Source organism: Trematomus bernacchii, unplaced genomic scaffold, assembly GCF_902827165.1.
Source record: "Trematomus bernacchii unplaced genomic scaffold, fTreBer1.1, whole genome shotgun sequence".
Lineage (NCBI taxonomy): Eukaryota > Metazoa > Chordata > Actinopteri > Perciformes > Nototheniidae > Trematomus > Trematomus bernacchii.
The window spans coordinates 379-16,065 of NW_022987823.1; the positions used below are offsets into that span (position 1 = coordinate 379).

The 15,687-nt window shown below is 40.2% G+C and overlaps 1 protein-coding gene and 1 pseudogene across 1 annotated transcript; one reads left to right on the forward strand and one right to left on the reverse strand.

The window, feature by feature from the left end:
* Positions 1–262: 262 nt before the first annotated feature.
* LOC117499315 (set1/Ash2 histone methyltransferase complex subunit ASH2-like) lies at positions 263–7,620 on the forward strand (the record flags this gene model as incomplete). Its single annotated transcript, XM_034151652.1, is given in 8 exon segments — positions 263–306; positions 309–479; positions 2,655–2,822; positions 3,197–3,390; positions 4,229–4,321; positions 4,479–4,577; positions 4,673–4,732; positions 7,080–7,620. Coding segments are annotated over 8 exon segments (937 nt in total), but the record flags the coding sequence as incomplete, so codon positions are not given.
* Positions 7,621–9,236: 1,616 nt separating this feature from the next.
* LOC117499316 overlaps positions 9,237–15,687 on the reverse strand; it is a 28,102-nt pseudogene continuing 21,651 nt past the window's right edge.

Here is a 15,687-nt window from a genome sequence, read left to right on the forward strand (position 1 = left end):
GCATGATGAATAACTTTTGATTCATCAATTATTTAAGTCAAAATATGACTTTTATTAATTCACTCTTTCATTTATTTATGTGTTTTTTTCATTAGTTTTATTATTTATTTTAAATTCAAAGACTTTTATTCAGCGCACTTTTCATTTGAGTAAAGAAAACTCAAAGTGACATATCACACTAGAGCCTTAAATTAAACAAAAACAAACCTCTCCTCCTCCCTCCTCCTCCTCCTCCTCCTCCTCCTCCTCCTCCTCTTCTCAGCGACCCCCTCTTCTCAGCGCAGCGTCTCCCCCCCCATGGCTACCCCTGGAGCATCCCTTTAATAAAGACGGGTACCGGTACATCCTGGCAGAACCGGATCCTCACGCTCCGGACCCGGAGAAACTGGAGCTGGACTGCTGGGCGGGGAAACCCATCCCTGGAGATCTGTACCGGGCCTGTCTGTACGAGAGGGTTCTGCTCGCCTTACACGACAGAGGTAACCCACAGACTAACTGCACTATTTATTATTTTATTTTTAGACACCATTGAGTGATTATTATTTTTTTACTTCATTTAAAAAATATATATATTTATTTGTATTTATGTAACAGGGACGGTGTTCGGGTTAGAGCGCACATTAATCAACATTTCTGTCAATGTGCCAGAGTTAGCCAAGAGGCTATTTTTCATCTGTAGTCCCTGGATAGATTTTGTTTGTCCACCTAAAGACACATTTCATTTTAAAGTAAATACAATCAAATAAAAACATGCAACATACATTACTGGAATACTTAAAGGGGACCTATCATGCAAAATGCACTTTTGTACGTCTTTTCTACATGAATATGTGTCCCCGGTGTTCCAGGGAACTCACCAAGTGTCAGAAAACACAAACCCTCTCTATTTTCCTCCATACCCAAATCTCTAAAAAAGGGGCTGCCAACGGATCTGATAAAAACTGATCCAGATTCTGAACACTGTCCTGACGTCAGGACGGTGGCGCTACGGCTATTGGGCCAACTCCACAATCAGGAGGAGACAGCCACGGCCATTGCCGTTCAAAAGCGCTGGAGACGCTGTAGTACATATGCCAGGCCTGTAGGTGGTGCTGTTCTCACAGAATCAAGGCCCTTGCTAAAACAGAGCTAAAAATGTCAAATTGAGCAAAATGAGGCATGGCTAAATCTGTTTGGTATTTTGAACAAAAAAAAGTCTAAATATGCCTATATAGTATGGTCCTACACTATATTATTCAAATATAGCATGATAGGTCCACTTTAAATAAAAAATAAAACAATAAAACAAAACAAAAAGCACATGGCCGTGTGGACAGGACACTGGGTTGTTTCTGTTTCGGTTAGATTGTACAACATATTGACACTTTTGTCCACATCTTTTTTCCAATTTTCATTTAGCTGTATCTACAGATAAAGAAAACTGAGCGAAAATATACAAAAATAAATAAATAAATCGAAAAATATCCATGTGTATAATAGACGTATAGAAAAATGTATTTAAAGAAATAATAATATAATAATAATTGTAGAAATTACCTAAAGAAATAAAACTGAAAATGAACTCGAAAAATATGTCTGACTGAGGCCCGAGCTAGAGAATCTTACTCGGGAATGATCCAAGTCCAGACATTTATTTGTTGATTCAATGTCATCCAAAAGTAAAATGAACACGTTTCCAATAATTGCCTTTCCAGGTGTCCAAAGAGGTTGTATTCTACAGTCTGCCTGAATGTAATCATTGCGTAGGTGTGTAGTGTGATTCTGTGTAGTTTATTTATGGCATCCCGTTGGATTTGACGTCATCTGAACAGGACATCGCACGCTCACTGCTTGATAGCGCGCGAAGGTCCGTTTACGCCGGTTGCTAAGCAACATCGTTATGGGGAAATGCAAGTCTGCGTCCAAATGGTTGGAAGATAAGGAGGAAGGACAATCAATACTGTATATAGTTAATGTGAGGTAAAGTGTGTCGCCAAGGTAACCGGTTAGAACTCCAAGTGGAAAGGGTCCAAAGATCCAAAAATACTTAAAGATCCAAATATACTTAAAGTTCCAAAAATACCGTAAAGTTCCAAATATACTTAAAGTTCTAAAAATACCGTAAATTCCAAAAATACTTAAAGTTCCAAAAATATCGTAAATTCCAAAAATACTTAAAGTTCCAAATATACTTAAAATTCCAAAAATACTTAAAGTTCCAAAAATACCGTAAATTCAAAAAATACTTAAAGATCCAAAAATACTTAAAGTTCCAAAAATACCGTAAATTCCAAATATACTTAAAGTTCCAAAAATACTTAAAGATCCAAAAATACTTAAAGTTCCAAAAATATCGCAAATGGTTGGAAGATAAGGAGGAAGGACAATCAATACTGTATATAGTCAAAGTTAGGTAAAGTGTGTCGCCAAGGTAACCGGTTAAAACTCCAAGTGGCGATGAGGTCTTAAAATGTATGGAAAGGGTCTTAAAAAAGGTCTTAAAAGGTTTTACATGTGACTTCAGGATTCCTGCATATACCCTGCTTTCCTACGGCATGCTTGTTTCACCCTGGTAAAAAAATATATGCCTAATCCCACCACCGCCTCTCCAATATATACATTATCACCAGGTGCATTTTTATATATTATAAAACAAACCTTTGTTGTTGTTTCAGCGCCTCAGCTGAAGATCTCTGACGACCGCCTGACGGTCACGGGGGAGAAAGGCTACTCGATGGTGCGAGCGTCTCACGGGGTCCGGAGAGGGTCCTGGTTCTTCGAGGTGACGGTGGATGAAATGCCTTCAGAGACGGCCGCGAGGCTCGGGTGGTCCCAACCCCTCGGTCAGTGGAGATGCAGTTAACTCAGAAATCACAGTGCATGTCTACAGGGCTTTGCAGAGGATGCTTGAAACAATTGCACATCATCCACACGAGTTAAAATAGGTTTCCACAAGAGATATTTGAAAAAGCATTCAAATATCTTACTAACTTTGCAGCTTTAGGGCCAAAATGTGTCTTTACAAGCTCATTTTAGAGAAACCTGAGATAGTTCTGCTCATTTTAATTGAATTTGATTTAAAGAAATGCCCCCGAGGGTTCGATAGGTGTAGCTAAACAACGATGCTACCTAAAAACAACACACCAATGTATTCCAAAGCATAGAGAGGGCTTGGAGAAAGTATTTTTGACATCCCCTTTCTTTCCTCGTGTCGTAGGTAACCTGCAGGCGCCTCTGGGCTACGATAAGTTCAGCTACTCGTGGCGCAGTAAGAAGGGAACTCGCTTCCACCAGTCCATCGGAAAGAGTTTTTCCTCTGGCTTCGGTCAGGGAGACACGCTGGGATTCTTCATCGAGTTACCGGACGGCACGGAGACCGCCAAGGCTCTGCCCGACACCTACAAGGACAAGGTGAGGACACACTGTCTCCTTCACTGACTGACGTTCAGACGTCATCTGAACAGGACATCGCACGCTCACTGCTTGATAGCACGCGAAGCTCCGTTTACGCCGGTGTTGTTAAACAACATCGTTATGGGGAAATGCAAGTCTGCGTCCAAATGGTTGGAAGATAAGGAGGAAGGACAATCAATACTGTGTATAGTCAATGTGAGGTAAAGTGTGTCGCCAAGGTAACCGGTTAGAATTCCAAGTGGAAAGGGTCCAAAGATCCAAAAATACTTAAAGTTCCAAATATACTTAAAGATCCAAAAATATTTAAAGTTCAAAAAATACTTAAAGTTCAAAAAATACTTTAAGTTCCAAAAATACCGTAAATTCCAAAAATACTTAAAGTTCCAAAAATACTTAAAATTCCAAAAATACTTAAAGTTCCAAAAATACTTAAAGATCCAAAAATACTTAAAGTTCCAAATATACTTAAAGTTCCAAAAATACTTAAAGATCCAAAAATACTTAAAGTTCCAAAAATATCGCAAATGGTTGGAAGATAAGGAGGAAGGACAATCAATACTGAATATAGTCAATGTGAGGTAAAGTGTGTCACCAAGGTAACCGGTTAGAACTCCAAGTGGCGATGAGGTCTTAAAATGTATGGAAAGGGTCTTAAAAAAGGTCTTAAAAGGTCTTACATGTGACTTCAGGATTCCTGCATATACCCTGTAGTTATTTTGCCACTTTTCTAACCACTTGATTTGACTGTAATGTGTGTGAAAACTTGTGAAAATGTACACACATAGATCTACACTGACTCCCCACATGGTGTAATTCTGACTTTCTCTCTTTTCAGGCTCTTATCAAGTTCAAGAGCTACCTGTACTTTGAGGAGAAGGACTATGTTGACAAAGCAGAGAAAAGCCTGAAGTCAATGAGCCCCAGCAAGGTGAGAGAACCTCTTCAATGTTGTGTTACTAATGTGTTTATTGAAGGTAAGGCTTTTTATCATATATCCTAGGTCTAGAAGTTGTGTAATGTTTTTGTGAATAATGATTACAATCTTAAAAAATGTTTCCTTTAACCGGTTGTTTCCTGTTTTCCAGATGGTGTTCTTTAAAAACGGAGTGAGTCAAGGTGTTGCCTTTGAGAACCTGTTTGAAGGCATGTACTTTCCGGCCATCTCACTCTACAAGAGCTGCACGGTCAGTACTTAAAGATCACATTCAACACGTTATACACGAGTCCTTCTGCTTTGTTACGATCTGTTCCTGTGCTAAACGTTACCTTCTCCCTGCAGGTGTCCGTTAACTTCGGGCCGAATTTCAAACACCCTCCGAAGGACCTCAAGTACCAGCCGGTGAGTTTATAAAATATTGTCATACAGTAAAACTAACTTTAAAACAATATCCTGTAAGAACTTCCGCGCTGGAACGATATTTCCTGGTAATAAAGAACGTCAAATCTTTAGTTTTAGAAATGTAACAGGCTTTATTTTCCAGTAGATGGCGATGTTGGATTAAATAACAACAAACGTGATTTAAATATTATCATAGATCAAATATTGTTCCTACTGTATGTAAGAATAATTGTGTGTATTTAAAACAAAAGTACACATACTAAGTAGAGAAAGGTTTTAGGAAAAAAAAACGCCAACGGGTAAAATGTACCCGCTATTAGAATGCATTGATTTTCAAGGTACAATGTCTTTTATTTATCATACTAGAACACAGGGTTAAGAGTGAGTTTTGATCGCATAGTGATGAAACTTATTACCAACAGAATCTGTGGACTCTCCGCTTCATATGATATCTAGTTTGTGCAGAGAACATGACGTATAAAAGATCGCTACCGTGTGGAGTCATGAAGTCAAGTGAGGATTCTACTTCTGATCGAGTAATCGATCTAGCTATTCTCTCTCTCTTCTCGCTCTCTCTCTCTCTCTCTCTCTCTCTCTCTCTCTCTCTCTCTCTCTCTCTCCTCTCTCTCTCTCTCTCTCTCTCTCTATAACTGATAAATGTTATAATGAATGAGTAAGGGTTTGAATAACCTACGCTCAATAAATATGACATTATTATATTATATTCAATTGAAAAACCCTCAATATGTCAATTTTTAAAGCATTTAATATCATTTTTATTCACAGGTAATATACAATTGTATTTCCGTAATTATTATTTCTCCTCCATCATAATTTAATTTAGTAATGTGTGAGTAAGGGTTTGAATAACCTACACTCAATAAATACAACATTATGATCAGGGGTGCACATAACTGGTACGCATGCGCGGCAAACATCTGAAATGCGTACCGTCACTTGTGTCACTAAGCGCATTTGCGTACCGTCACTTGTGTCACTAAGCGCATTTGCGGACCGTCACTTGTGTCACTAAGCGCATTTGCGTACCGTCACTTGTCTCACTGAGCGCATTTGCGTACCGTCACTTGTGTCACTGAGCGCATTTGCGTACCGTCACTTGTGTCACTAAGCGCATTTGCGTACCGTCACTTGTGTCACTAAGCGCATTTGCGGACCGTCACTTGTGTCACTAAGTGCATTTGTGTCACTAAGCGCATTTGCGTACCGTCACTTGTGTCACTGAGCGCATTTGCGTACCGTCACTTGTGTCACTGAGCGCATTTGCGTACCGTCACTTGTCTCACTGAGCGCATGCGTATGCGTCCGCACTTGTGTCACTGAGCGCATTTGCGTACCGTCACTTGTGTCACTAAGCGCATTTGCGTACCGTCACTTGTGTCACTAAGCGCATTTGCGTACCGTCACTTGTGTCACTAAGCGCATTTGCGGACCGTCACTTGTGTCACTAAGTGCATTTGTGTCACTAAGCGCATTTGCGTACCGTCACTTGTGTCACTGAGCGCATTTGCGTACCGTCACTTGTGTCACTGAGCGCATTTGCGTACCGTCACTTGTGTCACTGAGCGCATTTTGCGTACCGTCACTTGTGGTCACTGAGCGCATTTGCGTACCGTCACTTGTGTCACTGAGCGCATTTGCGTACCGTCACTTGTGTCACTGAGCGCATTTGCGTACCGTCACTTGTGTCACTGAGCGCATTTGCGTACCGTCACTTGTCTCACTGAGCGCATTTGCGTACCGTCACTTGTGTCACTGAGCGCATTTGCGTACCGTCACTTGTCTCACTGAGCGCATTTGCGTACCGCCACTTGTCTCACTGAGTGCATTTGCGTACCGCCACTTGTGTCACTGAGCGCATTTGCGTACCGTCACTTGTCTCACTGAGCGCATTTGCGTACCGTCACTTGTCTCACTGAGTGCATTTGCGTACCGTCACTTGTGTCACTGAGCGCATTTGCGTACCGTCACTTGTGTCACTGAGCGCATTTGCGTACCGTCACTTGTCCGGCGCGTGCTCCACTAGCACCCACCTCCACCCCGTCGACGTTTCAATACCACACCCAAACCGACATCCCCCCCCCCCGGCCAACGCTCGCGAAACAGAGGGGCTGAACCTTGCGTGGGCAGCCCTGAGTACCAAACATTGTCTCCTGGTACTCATTTGAGTAACTCACTAAGAAAGTTATGTGCACCCCTGATTATTATATTATATTCAATTGAATAACCCCCTGAATATGTTCAATTTGAAGGCATTTAATAACATTTTTATTTCCCAGATAATCTTTATTCTGCATTCATTCATGAATCACGTCTCCTCCTCCCTCAGATGAGTGATATGGGCTGGGGCGCGGTGACGGAGCACACGCTGGCGGACATGTTGTATCACGTGGAGACGGATGTGGACGGACGGCGTTCCCCCCCGTGGGAGGGATGAAAGAAATCAACACACACACACACACCTTGCCCCCCCTCCCCCCATGGTCCCCCCCCATGGTCCACCTTCAGACGGTAAAATAAAAAGCACCAGGGAACTGTCGCTCCTCAAAGAAGCTGACTTCCACTCCAAGACAGAAAGTGGATAAATATGCTGTGATGTCACCAAGCTCATTTCTTATTGGCTGCATATGATCAGCTGACATTCCTTTACGAACATCTGACACATTATTTCTGGTGCTTTCCTTTCAAATCTGTATTTTTTGAAGTTATAATGTCATGTTTCTCTGCAGCCTAACTCCATCTGCAGAAACATTGTTTGTGTATTGAGTCTGATTTTATTTGTTTTACAATGTGTGTCAATTATTCTCTGTTTTATACTCTGGGTTGAATAAATAAAAAATAAATGCTACATGAACAAAGTTGAACTCCTGACATTCTTGGGTTGTAAACATTGAACATTTGATATTTCTGCTTGAAACTTACACTTATTTTTGAGGAGGACTCTTTAAAGTAGAGACACTACATACTGATAAACACCTGAACATCAGCAGGAGAGAACTCTTTAAAGTAGGGACACTACATACTGATATACACCTGAACATCAGCAGGAGAGGACTCTTTAAAGTAGAGACACTACATACTGATATACACCTGAACATCAGCAGGAGTCAGGAGAGGACTCTTTAAAGTAGAGACGCTACATACTGATATACACCTGAACATCAGCAGGAGAGGACTCTTTAAAGTAGAGACACTACATACTGATATACACCTGGACATCAGCAGGAGAGGACTCTTTAAAGTAGAGACACACCTACTATCTACACCTGACACATCAGCGGAGAGGACTCTAAAGTAGAGACACTACAACGATATACACCCTGAACATCAGCAGGAGAGGACTCTTTAAAGTAGAGACACTACATACTGAATAACACCTGAACATCAGCAGGAGAGGACTCTTAAAGTAGAGACACTACATACTGATATACACCTGAACATCAGCAGGAGAGGACTCTATTAAAGTAGAGGACACTACATACTGATATACACCTGAACATCAGCAGAGAGGACTCTTTAACAGTAGAAGACACTACTATACTGATATAACTCTTGACATCAGCAGGAGAGAGACTCTGTAAAGTAGAGACACTACATACTGATATACACCTGACATCAGCAGGAGAGGACTCTTTAAAGTAGAGCACTACATACTGATATACACCTGACATCAGCAGGATGAGGACTCTTTAAAGTAGAGACACTACATACTGATATACACCTGAACATCAGCGGGAGAGGACTCTTTAAAGTAGACACTACATACTGATATACACCTGACATCAGCAGGGAGGACTCTTTAAGTAGAGACCACATACATACTGATATACACCTGAACATCAGCAGGAGAGGACTCTTTAAAGTAGAGACACTACATACTGATATACACCCTGATCATCAGCAGGAGAGGACTCTTTAAAGTAGAGACACTACATACTGATATACACCTGAAACATCAGCAGGAGAGGACTCTTTAAAGTAGAGACACTACATACTGATATACACCTGATCATCAGCAGGAGAGGACTCTTTAAAGTAGAGACACTACATACTGATATACACCTGAACATCAGCAGGAGAGGACTCTTTAAAGTAGAGACACTACATACTGATATACACCTGAACATCAGCAGGAGAGGACTCTTTAAAGTAGAGACACTACATACTGATATACACCTGATCATCATCAGGAGAGGACTCTTTAAAGTAGAGACACTACATACTGATATACACCTGAACATCAGCAGGAGAGGACTCTTTAAAGTAGAGACACTACATACTGATATACACCTGAACATCAGCAGGAGAGGACTCTTTAAAGTAGAGACACTACATACTGATATACACCTGAACATCAGCAGGAGAGGACTCTTTAAAGTAGAGACACTACATACTGATATACACCTGAACATCAGCAGGAGAGGACTCTTTAAAGTAGAGAGGTGAACATGTCAAATATTGGATAGAAACACAAATAAAAATAACAAACGTTTAATATTTTATAAAAGAAATCACAGAATCTGAATAAAACAGGTTTTGGGAACCACTACATTAAACGTTTTCTGCTAAAACAGTGCAATAGTGATATCAGTTTTAATGTCATAGTAGTTTCATACAGTCTGTTGTGCTACTGCTACTGAAGTAATTAGATTTAAAATGTTAAAACAGGATGTGAGTGAATGACAACAATGTGTTTAGAAGGCAGAAATGAAGCAAGTGCTGATATAGTGCATTTGTGGGAGAAAGGACAGATAATGACAGGAAACAGGTTCTCCTTCATGTTTGTTTTCTGCTCCAGTGTTTGTGTTTCAGTGTCTTTGAGTTTCTTCTTCACATCGACGTGCTCACCAGTCCGGACTTCATGTAGCTCTCATTGGAATTCAAACCCTGTCTGCTGTCATCGGACGCATCCTGAGGGTGCTGAGAGAGATTCAGATTCATTATACACACACTTAGAGGAGACTACACATACAAGGTACCTGTACTTAAGCTTTACCAGAGATGGTAGAATAGAAGTACACACATCCTTTACTCAAGTAGAAGTACAGATACTCGTGTTTAAAAATACTCTGGTGAAAGTAGAAAGTACTGACTAAACTTCTTTACTCAAGTCAAAGTAAAGAGGGCTTTGAAATGTACTTCAGTAAAAAGTACCCATAACTAGCAGCTGTTTTAAAGAGTACCTGACCTCCCTTTATATTAATAGAACAATAATGTCATTGTTAGCTAATGAATGTTTCCATGCTGAACAACGGCAACATGACAACGTTTTCATTGGTCCCTCTTCTTTAGAGAAGACCAGGAAATGATGGATACACGGATCGTGTTCAAATCAATAGGCACGCCATGACTCTAAATAATAATGATCACGCCACCAAACACACATTCAAACTAAAGGAACCAGCCTGTTTGGGAAATGTAAGAAGTAGAAAGTACAGGTATTTGGGTTCAACATGTAAGAAGTAGAAAGTACAGGTATTTGGGTTCAACATGTAAGAGTAGAAAGTACAGGTATTTGTGTTCAACATGTAAGAAGTAGAAAGTACAGGTATTTGTGTTCAACATGTAAGAAGTAGAAAGTACAGGTATTTGGGTTCAACATGTAAGAAGTAGAAAGTACAGGTATTTGTGTTCAACATGTGAGAAGTAGAAAGTACAGGTATTTGGGTTCAACATGTAAGAAGTAGAAAGTACAGGTATTTGTGTTCAACATGTAAGAAGTAGAAGAAGTACAGGTATTTGTGTTCAACATGTGAGAAGTAGAAAGTACAGGTATTTGTGTTCAACATGTAAGAAGTAGAAAGTACAGGTATTTGGGTTCAACATGTAAGAAGTAGAAAGTACAGGTATTTGGGTTCAACATGTAAGAAGTAGAAAGTACAGGTATTTGTGTTCAACATGTGAGAAGTAGAAAGTACAGGTATTTGTGTTCAACATGTGAGAAGTAGAAAGTACAGGTATTTGTGTTCAACATGTGAGAAGTAGAAAGTACAGGTATTTGTGTTCAACATGTAAGAAGTAGAAAGTACAGGTATTTGGGTTCAACATGTGAGAAGTAGAAAGTAACAGGTATTTGTGTTCAACATGTACGAAGTAGAAAGTACAGGTATTGGGTTCAACATGTGAGAAGTAGAAAGTACAGGTATTTGGGTTCAACATGTGAGAAGTAGAAAGTACAGGTATTTGTGTTCAACATGTAAGAAGTAGAAAGTACAGGTATTTGGGTTCAACATGTGAGAAGTAGAAAGTACAGGTATTTGTGTTCAAAATGTGAGAAGTAGAGAAAGTACAGGTATTTGTGTTCAAAATGTAAGAAGTAGAAAGTACAGGTATTTGTGTTCAAAATGTAAGAAGTAGAAAGTACAGGTATTTGGGTTCAACATGTGAGAAGTAGAAAGTACAGGTATTTGTGTTCAAAATGTGAGAAGTAGAAAGTACAGGTATTTGGGTTCAACATGTGAGAAGTAGAAAGTACAGGTATTTGGGTTCAACATGTGAGAAGTAGAAAGTACAGGTATTTGAGTTCAACATGTGAGAAGTAGAAAGTACAGGTATTTGTGTTCAACATGTAAGAAGTAGAAAGTACAGGTATTTGAGTTCAACATGTGAGAAGTAGAAAGTACAGGTATTTGGGTTCAACATGTGAGAAGTAGAAAGTACAGGTATTTGGGTTCAACATGTGAGAAGTAGAAAGTACAGGTATTTGTGTTCAACATGTGAGAAGTAGAAAGTACAGGTATTTGAGTTCAACATGTGAGAAGTAGAAAGTACAGGTATTTGTGTTCAACATGTAAGAAGTAGAAAGTACAGGTATTTGTGTTCAACATGTAAGAAGTAGAAAGTACAGGTATTTGAGTTCAACATGTGAGAAGTAGAAAGTACAGGTATTTGGGTTCAACATGTGAGAAGTAGAAAGTACAGGTATTTGGGTTCAACATGTGAGAAGTAGAAAGTACAGGTATTTGTGTTCAACATGTGAGAAGTAGAAAGTACAGGTATTTGAGTTCAACATGTGAGAAGTAGAAAGTACAGGTATTTGAGTTCAACATGTGAGAAGTAGAAAGTACAGGTATTTGTGTTCAACATGTAAGAAGCAGAAAGTACAGGTATTTGAGTTCAACATGTAAGAAGTAGAAAGTACAGGTATTTGTGTTAAAAATGTAAGAAGTCAAAGTAAAAAGTGGTCAGAAAAATAAGTAGTGGAGTAAAGTACTGATACCAGAAACATGTACTTAAGTACAGTAACGAAGTATTTGTACTCCACTACTTCCCAACTCTAATTATTAGGTAAATATTGTACTAATCCTGTTGCTGCTATAAACGCCTGAATTTCCCCAAGGGGATAAATAAAGTTCCATCTTATCTTACTTAAGTTGCTTTTCACATTACAGACGTGCATCCCCTTCCTCTCCAGATGACTTTTGTTAAACTGAAACTTAAAAAGTACCGATGATCATCTGGAAAATGCATCTGTTTTTCTGAGAAACTCACAAGAAGTTACCTTTGAATTGATCGAATATGAAGCATTGCTGCAGATTAAACTAGCCAACAGTTCATAAAGGAGGTTAAAACATCTAAGATGCAAAATAATATGTGTATAAAGTCTACAAATACCTGAAATTGTTTTTTAAAAAGTAGGAAAAACGTCCAATAAATATAGAAAGAATTATGGAGAGTTGTTTGGTAATATACATTTTAACAGAATTTGCCAAAAAACAAAACGAAAATGTATCTGAAAAATGTCCAAAAGAGTCTGTGATAAATGCAGTAAAAAGCAACTTGCTTACAGAATAATGTATTGATTAAAGTAGCCAACATCTGCACCAGTGTAGCAGTGACATTAATGCAGATGACTGCTGCTGCAGAGTTTCCTCACGTGTCTGCGGAAGATGCGGTCCAGCAGGCTGCGTTTGGGGGTCTCGGGAGTCTGAGTCCAGTCCAGGTCTGAAGATCTGGATCCTTCAGGGCCGAAAACATTCAGCTCTTTGAAACACCCGGTCTCTATCACCTGCAGAGAGGAGGAGGTATTCAGATGCTCAGTGGAAGTACTCATAGGGCCGTCCCTCCCTACAGGCCGATCATGCAGACTGCGTGGGGCCTCACCTCGCGGAGGGAGCCTCAACTGAGCCGCTGCGAGGCTCCACTAGCACCTTATGCCAATAAGGTGTCTCTTAATTGGATAAGTGATTAAACGACTAAGCTGTTCTTGTACAAACTGTAAGTCTAATTTACACAGATTGCAATATTTGATAAACTTCTGTTATGTGAGAATATCTTTATTTAAAACAATACTAAAGCTGTTAAATAACTAAACATTGTGCACAGATATATTGATGCCCAGAAAGAACCTTGAAAAGAATATGTGTGTGTGTGTGTGCTGGTAGGAGGAGGTGTATGTGTGTGTAACAGGATCTCTGGGTCAGTGAGTTGTAAGTGAGAATACAATATCTATATATGTGATTACTTAAAACAGTTCAAACAATACATGTTCACTAAAATACAATTCAAAATAATACATGTTTACTTCAATACAGTTTAGAACCATATCTGTTTACTTCAGTACTTGTTGGTTATCTGTCGCCACTTCTTCTGTTTGTTTTCAGAGGAGGGTTAGGGTTCAATATAACAGATAACCCACAAGTACCAATACATGTTGTGAATTAGAATATTTCCCTTTTGATCTGCAGTGGGGTTTGAAGTATAAAGTGTCCTGGAAAGCAGATACTCCGTCAGAGTACAAGTACCTCGTTCTGCCAGTTGATGGACACGCTGCCCGTGTTGAACTTGCTGTAAAACTCGCAGTCGGTCTCACCCAGAGTGACCCCCTTCACCGTGGAGAACTCATCGATGTCCTGCACGTCGCTGCAGTACACCAGTCTGGGCTGCAGGGGGCAAACAGATCCAATTCAAAGAGTCAAACACCACACAGTGAGCAGACATACAGCTTTTAACCCTTTAATACTCAAAAAACACCATTTATCCTCCACTGGTTTGAGTGAAGTACATTAAGTGAACTACTGTACTAAAGATTATATATTTGAGGTACTTCAAACTGAGGTATTTCATTGATTATTTCCATTTTCTGTCCTTTCTGTCCTCCTAATGGGGCCACCACACAGTGAGCAGGAATACCGTTTTGAACCCTTTAATACTCAAAAAACACCATTTATCCTGCTGGGAGAGAAGTATTAAAGGTCCCCTGTTATACTGTTCTTCATCAGGTCTCAGTTACATAGTGCTGATTCTCTGTCTGTTACTTTAGATGAAAATAAGGAGCCCCTCCCCACGCCCCTCTGAGAGAGATTTGGTTACAAAGAACTCAATGGTGCTCTAGGAGGAGATTCAGGTGATAAGGGGGGGGGGGGGGGGTGACCTTGGTTGCTGATTGGCTAATGGTTACACAAGACAAAACATCGTTATGACATCACAAAGTGGCCAAAATCTGATCAGCTCATTTTCAGACAGGTTTTTATAAAAATGGATCAAAAAGAGAGAGAATCTTTGTTCCTGAAACTTTCAGTCTCTTTCCACAGATGGGGACACATGTTGATGAAGAAGAGACATGAAGAAGAGGGGACACATGTTGATGAAGAAGAGACATGAAGAAGAGGGGACACATGTTGATGAAGAAGAGACATGAAGAAGAGGGGACACATGTTGATGAAGAAGAGACATGAAGAAGAGGGGACACATGTTGATGAAGAAGAGACATGAAGAAGAGGGGACCACATGTTGATGAAGAAGAGACATGAAGAAGAGGGGACACATGTTGATGAAGAAGAGACATGAAGAAGAGGGGGACACCTGTTGATGAAGAAGAGACATGAAGAAGAGGGGACACATGTTGATGTAGAAGAGACATGAAGAAGAGGGGACACATGTTGATGAAGAAGAGACATGAGGAAGAGGGGACACATGTTGATGAAGAAGAGACATGAAGAAGAGGGGACACATGTTGATGAGAAGAGACATGAAGAAAGAGGGGACACATGTTGATGAAGAAGAGACATGAAGAAGAGGGGGACACATGTTGATGAAGAAGAGACATGAAGAAGAGGGGACACATGTTGATGTAGAAGAGACATGAAGAAGAGGGGACACATGTTGATGAAGAAGAGACATGAGGAAGAGGGGACACATGTTGATGTAGAAGAGACATGAACAAGAGGGGACACATGTTGATGAAGAAGAGACATGAAGAAGAGGGGACAACATGTTGATGAAGAAGAGACATGAAGAGAGGGGACACATGTTGATGAAGAAGAGACATGAAGAAGAGGGGACACATGTTGATGTAGAGAAGAAGAGACATTAATAAGAGGGGACACATGTTGATGAAGAAGAGACATGAAGAAGAGGGGACACATGTTGATGAAGAAGAGACATGAAGAAGAGGGACACATGTGATGAAGAAGAGACATGAAGAAGAGGGGGACACATGTTGATGAAGAAGAGAGACATGAAGAAGAGGGGACACATGTTGATGAAGAAGAGACATGAAGAAGAGGGGACACATGTTTGATGTAAGAAGAGACATGAAGAAGATGGGGACACATGTTGATGAAGAAGAGGACATGAAGAAGAGGGGACACATGTTGATGAAGAAGAGACATGATAGAAGAGGGGACACATGTTGATGTAGAAGAGACATGAAGAAGAGGGGACACATGTTGATGAAGAAGAGACATGAAGAAGAGGGGACACATGTTGATGAAGAAGAGACATGAAGAAGAGGGGACACATGTTGATGTAGAAGAGACATGAAGAAGAGGGGACACATGTTGATGTAGAAGAGACATGAAGAAGAAGAGGGACACATGTTGATGTAGAAGAGACATGAAGAAGAGGGGACACATGTTGATGTAGAAGAGACATGAAGAAGAGGGGACACATGTTGATGAAGAAGAGACATGAAGAAGAGGGGACACATGTTGATG